At 39.9% G+C, this 15,000-nt stretch overlaps 1 protein-coding gene across 2 annotated transcripts in view; it reads right to left on the bottom strand.

The window, feature by feature from the left end:
- KCTD5 (potassium channel tetramerization domain containing 5) overlaps nucleotides 1–15,000 on the bottom strand; it is a 1,265,680-nt gene that overhangs the window by 1,045,017 nt on the left and 205,663 nt on the right. For both annotated transcript variants that reach the window (XM_044089537.1, XM_044089538.1), the window contains exon 2: nucleotides 5,395–5,503. In XM_044089537.1, the coding sequence (XP_043945472.1) occupies nucleotides 5,395–5,503 (109 nt within the window). The remainder of the gene's footprint in view (nucleotides 1–5,394; nucleotides 5,504–15,000) is intronic.

Here is a 15,000-nt window from a genome sequence, read left to right as displayed (position 1 = left end):
GCGAAAGTGCATAACATCGACTATGCACGTTCGCTAAACAAAGTAAAAAATGAAAAAACATGCAGTTTGCATGTTTTGTTAATTGTACATCAACATATTCTGTTGATGTACAACTAACTAATCTTTTGTGGAGATTGCAGTACAGTGAGGATAAGGGAATATTCCCTTTCCCCCACTGTAGTGCGATCTCGGAGTTAGAATATTAAAAGTAGGGGGGGGGGGGGGGTGCAGGGGGGCTTGCCCCCTGCACAGTAGTGTTAAGATTTTTTTTTTGTATTTTTTTAATTTTGTTTTATTTACGTTAGCGAAAGTGCATGTTCGATGTTATCCACTTTCACTAAAGTGGGTTCATGAAAGTGCAGTTCGATGAACTGCACTTTCGATGTTTTAACAGACGTATATATATATATATATATATATATATATATATATATATATATACACACACACACACACACACATATATATATATATATATATATATATATATATATATACACACACACACACACACACACACACACACACACACTATAAACAATGAGGAATGATCTGTGCAATACAGGAAACCAATTTAAAGTAAATTTTTTCCTCACAAGAAACTGCAAATAAAACATTTCTCATATTTGCACAATTAAATCAGAACAAGCTTTAATATATGGGCCTGACAATTAAAAATTCAAGCTGAGGATGAAATTAACGAAGTATTTAGCAGTAGTGGGATAAACTAAAGCTTTAGCTTCTGAGGCAGGTTTCAGAATAGTGCATAAATAGTTCAAGGACTGAAGAACTTTATACATTCTGTCTGCCTTTTTAGAGACAGCTGGCTGACTATCAGGAAAATTACAGACAATATAGCACATCCCTAAAGGAGAGGGAACAGAAGAAATGGGTGTGGGTTCTGGAAATTCCTTCTATAACATGTCACAGTATTTTCTAAGGGAACACTGGCACATTCTAGCAAAAGTTTCAGAGAAAGAACCCCCCCACCCCAAACAGGGAGAATCCAAAACTGAGCTTGCCTCTTAGTCTGAAGCAGAAATCTGATGGTAAAACTCTGTATCCATCTCTGCAACTTTCTATTCAGATTCATAATCTTGAATTTCTTTAAGGAAAGTAAGAATCCCTCTTTCTTTTACCAGATACTACTATACAAAAATTATCAACTGTCTGAATGAATCCCTGAGCCAGATACAGTAAACTACTCCTGTCTAATGAGACTCAGAAACTGTGCTCTATTCCGATTCTGAGTCGGAAATCTGAGGGGAAAGCCCTGTAGCTGTTGCTTCATCTTCCTGTTCAGAGTCAGAATCTTGAATATTTTCAGGAAGAGAGGTACCCTCTTTCTTTAAGCAAAAACTATTTAAAAAAAATGATCAATAGCCTGAATTAAACCCTGAGGCAGGCCCAGTGAACTACTCCTGTCTAAGGAAATTTTAAGAGAAACAGATACATGCCTAGTTTTCTGCTTCTTTTTGACAGGAAAAATTGGGCCAAATGTGTTACTAATGGCAGCAACTTCTCTGGGTGATGGCACAGCACTCTGGCACAACAGGAAAGGCTTCCTTAGTCCCACTCCCAGGACAAAGAGTGGCTCTCCCTAACCCGCTGAGGGGATTCTACCATCTGCAGAGGACGTGACTAACCCAGAGTCCATACTAGCTGTAGGTGTACACCAAAAGGATCCGGGATAAAAGATCAGCTGGCACAGCAGAGTCACTCACATGTGGCGGAGGCAAACTGCTAGCCTGCTGTGGTGGCAATGGCTGTTTAACTTTTTTCTTTTTGTGCTTGGAAAAGGGAGACCATAACATCAGTAGTTTGTTGCATGGTCAAGCCAAAAATGGTGACTCCTTCCCATGGAAGGCAAGCAGAAAATGCTGTTAAAAACCTGATGCAATTTTCCTAATGAAAATCTTTTTTTATTTCTGTATTATGTAACATCTATTTGAACTGTGCAACATAGGTTTGTACTATACAGAATACGTAGTTAACATTTAACTGAAATGTATATTATGGATTTGTGCTCTTTCTGTACTATGCATTTGTATTTCTCTGGATATTTTCTCCCCAGGACTCCATTGAAAATGGGCTTCTTGTAGCCCAATGGACTATCCTGGAAAACAAACTACAAGTCTAAAACACACAAACAGACACAAAGACAAAAACAAGTAAACTGATTTGCACCCTATTCAACCAAAGCCTGCGTACTGGCTTCGTCCCAGCCAAGTGGAGGACCGCCACTGTCATCCCTTTGCACAAAGGTGGAGCATCTACCAATCCAGGAAATTAGAGAGACCCATCAGCCTAACTAGCCTGATCTGCAAGGCCATGGAACGTATTATCATGGACTTCATTAACAAGGACATTGGCAACCTCCAGACACTTGATCCCACACAGTTTGGTTTTGTCAAGGGGAGATTGCCTGCTAGATATGACCGACTTCTTTGAGGCAGTCACCAAGGCCATAGACAAGGGGGAAGACGGTGCACACCGCCTACCTTGAACTGGCCAAGACCTTCAATACTATTCCCCACTCGGGTATAATAGATGAACTCTTTCAACTAGGCATTAATCCATGTTACCAGATGGGTAGCAAACTGGCAAATTTGATAGAACTCGCCTAGTTAAAACAGTGGAAGCCACCTCAAGTAATAGCCCATAACAAGCGGTGTACCCCAGGGATCAGTGTTGGGGCCTCTGCTATTTGGGATTTACTTCTCAGAAGTGCAGGCCAAATCTAGTGGGCTATGGCTGACCAAAGTTGCAGATGACTGCACACTGAGCGCTGTCAACAATTCCCCTAATGATGTGGACATCCTCCAAGAGGGTCTCACCCAAACAAATGACTGGTATCAGAAACATGGCCTCAAACTGAATACCAAAAAATGCATCATCCTTTTTGGGGAGAATAACGTCCCCACAAATTACCACACTGATAAGGCACTAAGCACACAATCAATCGCGAGGGACTTGGGAACCCAGGTTGATAGCAAACTGACTTTTGACCACCATATTGCCTCCGCTGTACAGAAAGTTTTCTACATGGCCCAGCTCATTAGTAAGGGTAGCTCATCCAGGGACACGGTGGTCATAACATCCCTGTATTCTTCCCTTATAAGACTGATTATTTAAATCAATGCCCCTTTCGGCATGTACCTCACAAAGCACATGCAGCAGCTGAAGAGACCATTGAGATTCCTCACCCAGAAAATCCAGGGCCTCAAACATCTACCCTACACAGATAGGCTAAAAGCCCAGTCCCTCTACTCAGTCTCCTGCCGACTCCTCAGAGGTGACCTTTGTCTGGCATACAAAGCAATCTCAGACCCCACCCTGATGGTACTGCTGCATATCCGCAAGTCAAGTTCCACTCAAGTAACCTGCACGCAAGACCTCAACCTGGTTTGTGACATCAATAGGACTTGTTGGTGGGACAGATTTGTGTCCCAGAGATTCCCTCTTTTGTGGAATAGACTCCCTCTCCACATAAAGCAGAGTATCTCATTAAACTTTTTAAGCGTAACCTGGATATCTGGATGGGAATACAAAATATACCCCTAGGATTCCACCTATGTCCCTGATGGACAGTGGTATAGGGTGCTGACTTGTTGGAACATGGGCTAAATTCTTGGTTAGGCTTGTAAGGGCCTCACGGCCAATAGCCTTGTAACTTCCTATGATCCTATAACACTTTGCCAGCCCCCCGAAAAAATGTAAACCACTTCTCAACAGAAAAAAAAAGTTACCGTACACAACCTTTCAGTTGACAGGAAAACCAGAACACTCATTTAAAAGTACTGACATTTACTCAAATTTTGCCATCACTGAAACGTAAAAGTTCATGTATCTATGAAATTAGAACTAAAGCACGGCAAAAATGAACAGCATTATATCCTCCTAGTGTTTCTCTGTACCTGTCAAATGAAAAGGTAATAACACAATTCGACAGCTGCTGCATTATGACAAATGTCTGTGAATGGAGTAGCAGTGTCCCTGCAACACTACCTACAATGCACTTTGCTGTTAATTCCATGGGGGAAGGATGCTAAACCTTATCTTCAAAACAACCTAAGCACAGCAGGTTAAAAGTGGAAACAGCCTCCCTAACAAAACTTATCTACCTTTCCTAACTTCTGTGTATTTATTTGGCTAAAAATGTTGATGATATGAAAGGAAAAAAAAGGAATGGAGGAAAAAAAAAAACATGCATGCTCTCACACAAACTGGCAGCAACCATGTAAGAGGAAATTCTTACAGTCATGTAACTGTGTCACTGCACCAATACAGACTCCAATGTTCCCTAAGAAAAAAAGTCATTCAATGAATGCAGTCTTAAAGTGAGCAGTATCTATAATTTCCATAAGTCTTGATAATTTGATCAGCACATAAAACCTAAATTTAGATACCCAAATTGCACTTTACCCCAGATAACACTGCATCATAATATGGTCAGAATGTGCAGGCAAGCTTCTAAATTGGTTTGAAATTACAAATAGCCTTTCCACATCTGTCAAAAGTGAAAACTACTGACTTCTACAAAATCAGCTTTTGCCATAATTAACCAGTATGGTAAGCATCTGCCATGTCTCCAAACATTATTCTACAACTAAAGGCAAATGACCTTAACATTTTCACCCTCACACACTACGGAAAACAATTTGTTTTTTAAAAATCAAGAAACAGTACTGTTTTTAAGACTTAACTTGGGTGCCTACTTTACCAACATTTTCTGTACTAATTTTGGTTTTATGTTGTCTTACTCAAATAGCTGCATAAAGATAATTATAGATGTTTCTACTACAATTATTTATTTTCAGAAAGGCTTCCCCTAAATATAAAAATACTACATGGCACCCAGAGTTCAAATTCAACTTAAATGCCTAAAAGGTTATAATAAAAAAAAAAAAAAAAAAAAAAAAAAGTTCCACTAAGTTATTACTAGGAAAAAAAATCTGACGTTTTACTTAAACTTGCCACTTCCAGGTGGTACAATGGCACAGTGGTTTATTCTACTGCCTTACAGCACTTTGTTTTCCAGTTTTGCTTTACTGAGCTTATCTTGTGCTTAGCCTACACATCCTCTTTGTTGACATGGATTTTTGCCTTGTGCTCCAGTTTCCTCAAAACACACCACAGGTGAGCTGTTCTCCAAATTGCTCACTGATGTGCCTTTATTGAAACTGTCTGATACCTCGTCCAGACTAGTCTCTCTGCCATAGTGTGTCAAGACAGATCTTGCTCCCCATGACCCCAAAATCTGTTTAAGCAGGTGTTTAAAAAATGAATGCATGATTGCAGATGCAGACCATAAATGTTCTAATTCAAATTATGCAATTAACTCAATACTTTCACATTCAAATACAACATTTTCACTGCTCAATAAATACTGACCTTCTTCTGCTAAATCCTTGTTTATGACTAGTTTTCCATGCCTCAAATAATTCAATACAGGTCCAAAGAATGTAGGATCTCTGTCTATTAGGTAGGCACCAGTATCATCCTGGGAAAAAAAAACACGATACAATTTAATCAAACGGACTAAAATTATAATCAATGAAGTTTAATAAGTCAATTCTGCATTTTCTTCTACTCATTTACTCCATGTATTCAAGTTACTATATAGCTAAGCAATGGATTTCTGAATCTGTCCCAGCTTTAACAAGCAACTTAAATGACATTCAAAATCACATACTAAGCTAAACGTTTGGTATATGTGTCTTATGTGTCTGTGCTTTAAACAAATATTCAACAAGACATAGCAAATTAATGCTCTATTAACTACTGCTAAGTTTAACAGGCAGCCATCTACCACTGCCAGATTTCCAGAACAGATTACCTCCACTTATTGGAAATGTTTTTCTGGTATGGTAGTGGGATATAGTTGTTGGATACTAATAAACAGGGACGCTTGAGGGTTCCATACTGTGCTTTACACACACACACACACACACACACACACACACACACACACACACACACACACACACACACACACACACACACACACACACACACACACACACAAAAAAGCCACAAGCAGGTGTATCTAATAATTTGCAGGCCAGGATCAATGAAGCAAAATCTTATTCTTTTTCTACATTATACATAACTTTCCCAAATGCTGCCTCCACCTGATCTGAAATCAGGCGAACACCTGGATCAATGAAGCAACATCCCCAACACAAATGCAACCATATAAGTGTATATCTGAACCTCTGAAATGTTGGGAGTGGTGTTTCATTGCTAGGCACTGTAGAAATTATGGTCTCTTAAAAACTTTGGGGGAAGGAGGGGGAGAATTTTCTCCCAAATCCTGAGGTCAGGTCAAGACTTTGAAATGCAGTACTTTTAATATATTCTTGATTTCATATTTTCCCCAAAAAGCTCTAAAGATAATGTGTTTGTATTAATTAAGTAATTTAGAAAAAATAAACCAATTAAGAAGGCACATTTAATACTTCCAAGTTACGGACAGCATTCTGGCATCTGTAAGCTTAAATGGAAACTTTTGCAGAGTGAATATATTATCAAGATGCAAAAATGTTCAAAATACAGCCCGAAAATTAAAAATTGCCAGTTATTTAAAAATGTAAAGAAAGCTCCAAATCCTCAAAAAAACTGAAAACAACTTTCAGTCATTAAGAACCCACATGGGAACAAAAGGGAACTACAAGTGTTAGGCAAGCTTTACATATGACATACTGCGCAGTGTCAGTTATCCAGTGGGTGCAAGAGCCAGTTATAGCTCCATGACCAAAAGACCCGAGCCGTCCATTATATTTTACACTACAAATAGCTCACATCCTTCATTTAGAATCAGATGAGCAAAATACTCACTTGAAGAACAGATCTTAGGGAAAACGTAAGAATTACTGTAATGATAGAGCTGTGCTGGCAGTTTAACCACAGTCAGAAACAGGACCAACACTGGCAAAACTTAACATAGCGCCTAAAACTTGTCCATACTACCTTAATCCAGTCCTTTACCCAAAATGCCATACATCTCCAGGTCTCTGACAGTTCATAAAGTAGAGCAAATCACAAAAAAAAAAACCCTCACTCTACTCCTGAGCCCCTTTAATAACAAAGGTGTTTGCCAAACCAAAAGTGGAACAGTGACAGATGAAACTGCTAACACAGGCCAAACTTATGGTAATATGCAACTTTTGTAGTAATTATTAGGAATTTCATCTCCATTAGAGTCAGTGGTGCAACAGGTACCGCACACACCTTTATTGCAGAAGGCTGTGTGTTCTATTCCCATATACCAGATAGATTGAATTTTGATAACACAGTGCAGCATAAGGGCAGTGATGCACTAATAAGAGTGTCGTTCTTCAGATGAGGCATTAAACAGTGGCCTGATATGCCTGACGTGGTGGCAGCTCAAGTGAATAAAGTACCCCAATGCCTCAGACAGATTACTTCTAATAGTACATCATCTGGCGTCTCCCCTAAAATGAGGTTACTAACCTAGTGGGATTAACCCGGTCAACAAAAGACAGGACAGACAGATTAATTTAAATTAAAAATTAAAAAAAAAAAAAAAAAAATCACCAGTATAACAAAGTTCTAACCCTGATCCCATTGGTGTTTTGCATGAAAGAATGCTCTCATTAATGGTAGCCCCAAATTAATACCTAGACCTGCAGATCACATCCAACTTGTAATGTCTTGCTAAATTATTCAGTGATGCTCATGTGCCAACCACAGAAATGTCAACCACTGCAGCATTTTTACAGGCAGATTGCAAAATGGTCCGTTACATTTCTAGATTACAAAATGTATACACTGTGAAAATCAAAGAGGAAAGGATGACATGGATACTTTAAAACCCTTTTTCTTAGAGAGACCATAAGAAAATGCTACAAATCCTTTTGTATGCACAGTGTTTTGTCAAAATGAAGTCCACAAGTGAAATGCAGTATCAACTGGGAAACAAAACAGGCAGCAATGTATGCTTTTTGCCCTCTATCTTCTGTTGCGTTAACACGAACTGCTTAACTGCACTTAGCCCACACACCATCTGGGAAAACTCTACTCTTGGTCTCCCTACCCTCCCCATAGGAACTCTTGTCTCTTCATTCCCAAGTACCTGAAGCCTCAAAACTTTACACTGCATGATTAAAAGGATCCAGGAAACATTGACCCTTCACTAAAAAGTAGACACACAAAACAGGCAAGCTACTTCTAAAACCTTGGCTTTTTCTAAGATACATCCATTTACCTGTACTTGCTGAAGCCAAACAGATTTTGTTTTGCAGCATTACTACTGCTGTGCACACTGTTCGCCTGGTTTCTAACTTGCTTCATTCACCCTCGCTACGCTCTGGGTCACTATACTCTTCTAGCCTAACCCTATTCCCAACCACCCTCACTTATCCTAAACTTGTAGACTAGTCACACAGACTACACCCACCAATAAGAGCCCACACTTCCTGTCTAAACCCTCCAATCCACTCAAACATCCCCTACACTAGACACTCCCATACTAAAACAACCTATCCCATTTCTACCCAACTCCTATTACAAAACTACTTAACTTCTGCACCAGCCTCTCCCCTTCTAATTTCTATTACCAACTACTTACCTTCTATACCAGCATCTCCACCCCAAACTTTCACTGCAAAACCACCAAACTTGTACCTACTTCTCAATCCCTTCCACCATACAAGCCACATCCACCAGTCTTTTCCCCCTCCATTAATCCTCTCACTCTTCACCTCACCCTCAACCATGCTACTCTCTTTCTTCACAACTCATCTGCTTCTACTCCTCTCTATATCCATCTCTTACCACATTAACCTCTACCACATCAACCCTTCTCCTACTCTATCCTACCCACTAAAACTCTGTCAGCTGCTCACACATTCACCATCTCTCCCTCACTATTCAACCACTCAAACATTCTGCTCTGCAAAATGTCTCAACCCCCATCGCTCTCCCCTAAAATAAAACACAAGCTCCACCACTACTGCCCCAATTTCTTCCCACTCAATCTGCTCAATCTAAATTTACTACTCTCTGGAGATATTCACCCCAACCCCAGACCTCTCAACTCACCTCCCACCCCACCCCCCACCCCATTCACCTCCTCATTCTCTTCTTCCACCTACCTCCCAATCCACCAAAAACCTACTCATATTCTGCCTAAACATCCAAAACATTACAAAGTGACAGAACTTCATTCCTGGATTGCTATCCACTCATCTGACATACATAATCTCTCATAAACCTTGCCAAAACCTCACATCTCTGACCCTGAAATCATGCCGCCTGGCTATAAAACGTACTGCTTAGACAGAGTCTCTAAAAGAGAGGTGTGGCTATAACAAACTCTGAACAACTCTCCCTTTCCTCTCCCTAGCTTAACTTTTGAGAATGCAACTAACAGTTGATGTGACTTTCTGAAATACTTTGTTCTTAATTTGCCTGTAAATGTCATGCAAATGTAAGGTATATTCTCCTTTATTTGAAATTTTTGGGAAGAAAACTGGAAGCTTTATGCACCCAAATATTCAAATCAGATGCCATCCTTGGAAACAGAGGAGGATATGGTCTTCAGAAGACCCATCTCTAGACTCTCTTTAGCTGAAGTAACTATCAAAAATATTATTTTCCATGTTAAAGCTTTTAAGTCCAAGGGAAATGCTGGTTCAAATGCAGCTGGTAAAAGTGCTTGCAGCTTTACTGTAATGTCACATGGATGAACAGAATCTCTTACAAAAGGTCTAAGTAAAAAAGTTGCGTTAAATACTTTGCAGTCTTTCAAGGAAGCTACAGGTATCTCATTGTGGCCAATATGAATATCACAAATAGATGGTAATTGTAGCTTTATATTAGAGAAACTGAAACCTGTGTGAAAAAATGTTGATAAAAAGTCTAACATTAAAGGAAGAGGCGTAGAAAGGGTCCAAGCCCTTTTCTACAGCCCAAAAAGGAAAACCTTTTCTATTTACTATCATATATCTTTCTAGTACTAGATTTCTGTGAAGATGTTAGGATGTGTACTACTTTGTCTGAAAACCTGGCATCTCTGGCCATCATTAAAATTGGAGGAACCAAGTGGTTAGTTTCACGATCTTTGGATTCTGGAGAAGATATCTGGATGGATGCGACAGGAGATTAGCCAGTGTCGAAAGAAGACATAGGAGGGCAGGAAAAAACTGGAACCAAACTTAACACCAATAAGAAACAATGAAGATTATCTGTCTTGTCTTGTGCCTTCTGGCTTTCTGAATGAACTTTATAAATCAAAGGGAACAGAGGAAAGGCATAAATCAGTGTCCCTCTGTGACTGACCCTGAGGAGGTATTAAGGTGGGATTAGATGGGATGCAAATGATTCACAGTAAGGTTGGCCCCAGTGGCAGAAAATTTCATTCGCCACTGTTCAATTCAGGGACCACTTGTGAGCCAGGAGAATGTTTTTGCTCAACTTGTCCACTAGTACACCAGAAATCCCTGGGATACGTGTTGCTACAAGAAAGCTGCTGGAAGACATCATTCATTGCAACACTTTCATGGCTTCCTGACAAAGAATAAGATCTGGTTCCTCCTTGTTTGTTGATGTACCAGACTACCAACAAGCTGTCTGTATGGAAATCGTACATTCTAGCAGAGAGACTTGAAATGTCTGCAACGCTAGTAAGACTGGTCTCATCTAGGAAACACTGATGTGAAGATTGGCCTCTAATGATGTCAAAGTACCTTGGACAGTCTTTTATAATGCTCCCCCACCATAAACGGGAAGCATCCATGATGACTACAGCTTTGGGAGGTGGAAGACAGAAGAGATAACCTAACAATTGTGGAGAGGTCATCCACCCACTGACAGGAGTCCTGCACACTGGAGTAAGTCTGATGAGGGTATTTAAGGGCTGATAAAGTTGAGATCACTGGACTGATACGGTTCACTGGAGAACTCTCATGTGAAAATGTGAAAGTGGAACCAAAGTGACTGCTGAAACCATAAAAACCTGGAAGTTTTAGAATCAGTTTTGCTTGAGGCAAGGGGTGAACCAAGATCTGATATACCACTTTTTGAAATGAAAGAATCCTGGAGTTTGGTAAGAGAATGCAACTAACAGTTAAAGGCCAATCTTCACATCAGTGTTTCCTAGATGAGACCAGTCTTACTAGCGTTGCAGACATTTCAAGTCTCTCTGCCAGAATGTACGATTTCGGTCTCTCTGCCAGAATGTAGGATTTCCATACAGACAGCTTGTTGGTAGTCTGGTACATCAACAAACAAGGAGGAACCAGATCTTATTCTATTGGTGTGTGTCCAGGAGGCATCTGATGAATTCTAGTGGCCACGTGGAATTTAGCTGGCTGCTGAGGTATGCTGACTGTGAAACCCAAGGTGTGAAGTAACGGTAGTAAAAGGTCCCGCTGATGGATCAGCAGATTCTTGATCACAACAGTTAGGAGCCATTCGTCCAAGTACTAGAATAGCCAGAACTCTTTCAGTCAGATAGGCTGTCATTACTGCCATGCATATGATAAACACCAGAGGGGCTGTGATAAGTCCAAAGGGCACACCTGAGTTGAAAATGATTGGCGCTTAGCCAAAAAAGAAGACCTCTCCTTGAATGCTTGTTTACGTTAACATAACAATAAGCATCATGAAGATCTACCAAGCACATCCAGTCATCCTTCTTGAATAGAGGTAGAATGGACTGAACCATGACCATATGGAATTTTGTCTGCTTCGCAAACGGATTTAAATTACTCTTGTCCAAAACTGGCTTTAGGTGGCCTGGTCTTTTTTGGAACTACAAAGAACATGAGAGTAGATGCCAAATCCTAGTTGGTCTTGTGGGACCTGATGGAAGGATCTTTTTTCCAAGAGCTTGGTGAATTTTGCAATGACAGATGACATTTGGTGGGGTGGCACTAGGGTAATTGGTTTTCTTGCTTGGAAAAAGATGAAAAGAAAGGAATCGTGCATCCTCTGGTGATTATCTACAACACCCATCAGTCCATATTGATTGCCTCCCAACTTAGAGGGTGGTGGGATAAGCACCGACTGCCTCCAGTGTGCGGCAGTCCATAAAGAGCACTGAAAAAAATTCTTGAAAAGGGTCCACAAAATCCTTGATTCTGCAGAGTGCCTTTGCCCTTTGGGGCAATGTTCATTAAAACACCCACCCCATCTCAGGCCATGGGAGGGTTTATCCAAAGAGGCATCTTGGTAAAATAGTGCGATTTTATGAACCATGTTTTCTTTCCTTCTTGCAGATTCCTGGAAAAGGTTCTTTAAAAAAAGAGTTAAAGATCAGATTCCTGCAGCAAACAAGGTCTTACCATCCCGCTCATTTCTGGTCAGTGTCTCCTTAACTTTCAGTTCAAAAAGAGCAGAACCTTCAAAAGAGCACTAAAATGGGATGTCTCAACACCTTCCACAAAAATCACACAACCACATCCAGACATGACAGTGTATGGCTAAGCTGGTGCCTGCTGCTAGCCATTCCATCAACTGCACTGGACAGCAGGCACATGGAAACATTGGAAAGTGAATTTAAAGTAGGTAGCTGAGACTCCACATTCTTCAGGATGTCAGCTGGCAGATTACCAGAGATAGAATTAGTAAGTTCCTTGGTCGAGTTTCTCTGAAATCATGTAACAGAAGCCAGATAGTACAGCGCTCTAACAGAAAAGGTCAATGATGCAAAAGCCAGTTTTCCAAATCTGTCCAGAGCATTAGATTCTCTAAATGGGGATGAACAGAAGTACTCTTCAGACAGCTCTTAGTGGCTGCTACTACGACCACAGCATCTAAGAGAGGACCTTTACTGTAGAGAATCCTATCTTTTTGGTACTGGTAGAATTCTCAGTTTTTTTTTTTTTTTTTTTTTTGGTAACCTACAGGCACCACTGTGGCAGGCTCCAATGAATCCAAATGTCTCCATATACAAATCCGCTTATGGACCTGGCATTGGAGAACTATAGTTGATAGATCCAAATTAGACTGGGAACTCAGACAGAGGACTTCCAAGACGTTTGGAAACAGTCACTGTCAAAAAGAAGGCGCGGTGGTCTATGTACACAAAGTAGGGGATTGGGACATATCCAAGAATGGTGAAGGCACCCTTTCCTTGAGGCAAAAATTCACTTGAAGACTTAGAAAGAAGAGAAGGAAAACGGAGCCAAGAAGCTCTCTCTAGGAGCAAGAGCCGAGAGAGCTTCACCAATACTGACCCACTGCAATTCCAAAGCAGAAATCAGATTTGAGCGGTTAAGAGTAGACGCTCACGAAGAAGAGAAGGAACCAAGAGTTTAGGATTCAATACAACCCCTGGAATTCCGGCTCAAAAGCTTCAGCTTGGACTGTCTTCCTGATCCAAGGTCCATGTCAAAAGAGTGGGGTAAGGCTGCAGTCAAAGTAGTGTGCAAAACTGATGCAGACATACATGCTTCAGAGATGTCTGGATACGTGGATTGCAGATTTGTGAAGAGAACTGGCCTTGAAGTTGTTAGGAGAGGGGGGGACATGGGATGACTCTCTGATTAACCCATGGAGATGAAGGCAACATAACACCCAACTGTATTTGCATTCAGTGTAATCTCATCATCATCCTGTCAACACTGGCTTCAGTGAGACTCAAAGAACAGATTTCAATGATAGACTACCAAACTAATCCAGACTGGCAGTTCTCTTGCAAAATCAGAGAATGCAGTTAATGACTTACAAACTCTAGTGAGAAACAATGTGGGAGTGAAAGAGATCATATCCGACTAGGCACTGGATCCAATAGTTTTGCAATCTTCAGTGTTGGACCAGACATAACTGATGGGTCAAGGGACACTTTTCTAGATTTTTCAAGTATCTTTTCAGGAGTCTTCATTTCTTGAGTTTTTTTCCTCTTCCTTCTCTTTTTCCTTCAGTTTCGATTTCTATCCAGCTTTGGAAGGAGAAGGACATGCAGCTGGATGAGAAGAACCCACCTGAGCAAGTACAAGATCTTTTTAATATCAGCTTGTCCTTTCGACTCTGAAGCACTTTGTGCCCAAAGGAAGCACAGGCCTCACAGTATGCGTCAAAGGTGTGAGGCTCCCAAACAGTAGAAACAAGAGGAGTGAGAATCTTCCAGAGGGATCTTGTGGTCACATTTGGTACATTTGTTGAAACTTTTATCAGACCTTATTCTTCTGATCAACAACAGCAATGACAAAACAAAATACTAAACATTAAACAGAAAATAGTACCAACCAAATGTCCGAAAGAAACAAACCAAACCACAGAAATAGAAACACACTAAGAATACCTACAGTACTTCACTATCTAGATTTACATACAATTTGATAGGATAGTTAACGTGTACAAAGAAAAATAGCCTTATCCTAAAAACATTACACAAACACACACATATATACACAAATAATGCAGAAAAAAAAAAAAATATATATATATATATATATATATATATATATATTTATCTATATACACACATTATTACTCTCTTATTAGATATAATTAGTCTGAAGGGGGGGGTTACATGAATTTTTATGTAGTTTAGGGATGCCAAACAATTTCCCTAAACAAGGATTCTGTGTCCACATGAAAATAAATTCTTTCTTATTAATGTGATGGTTCTCAAGTAAAGATTGCAAGACCTTGTCAATTTGATCAAAATGAGAGTAAAGAAACCTTAACATAAAAGTCGTCATTAATCAAATCTTCATGAATTTTGTTAATATAATCACATTGATCCATAATCACAGCCCCCGCCCCTTTATCAGCTTTCATTACTCTAAGAGTATCATCATTAGACAATTCCAACAAAGCTTTTCTTTCGTTAGTTGTTAAGTTATACCACTTGTGTTTCGATTTAACATTCACAGTGTTTCTAAAATCTTCTTCACATACCCTTAAAAAAGTAGATAACGTATTATTAAGAGGTGGGTTGACAAGACTTTTCCTCTTAGGGAATTAATTGTACCAATAATCACCCTGGTTTTGTGAATTACTGACAGACTGTGAGCTCTGTGAACT

Source organism: Protopterus annectens, chromosome 12.part0 (assembly GCF_019279795.1).
Source record: "Protopterus annectens isolate FY-2018-M chromosome 12.part0, PAN1.0, whole genome shotgun sequence".
Lineage (NCBI taxonomy): Eukaryota > Metazoa > Chordata > Ceratodontiformes > Protopteridae > Protopterus > Protopterus annectens.
The sequence above is the reverse complement of the archived record's forward strand: the minus strand, read 5'-3'. Positions and strand labels throughout refer to the sequence as shown.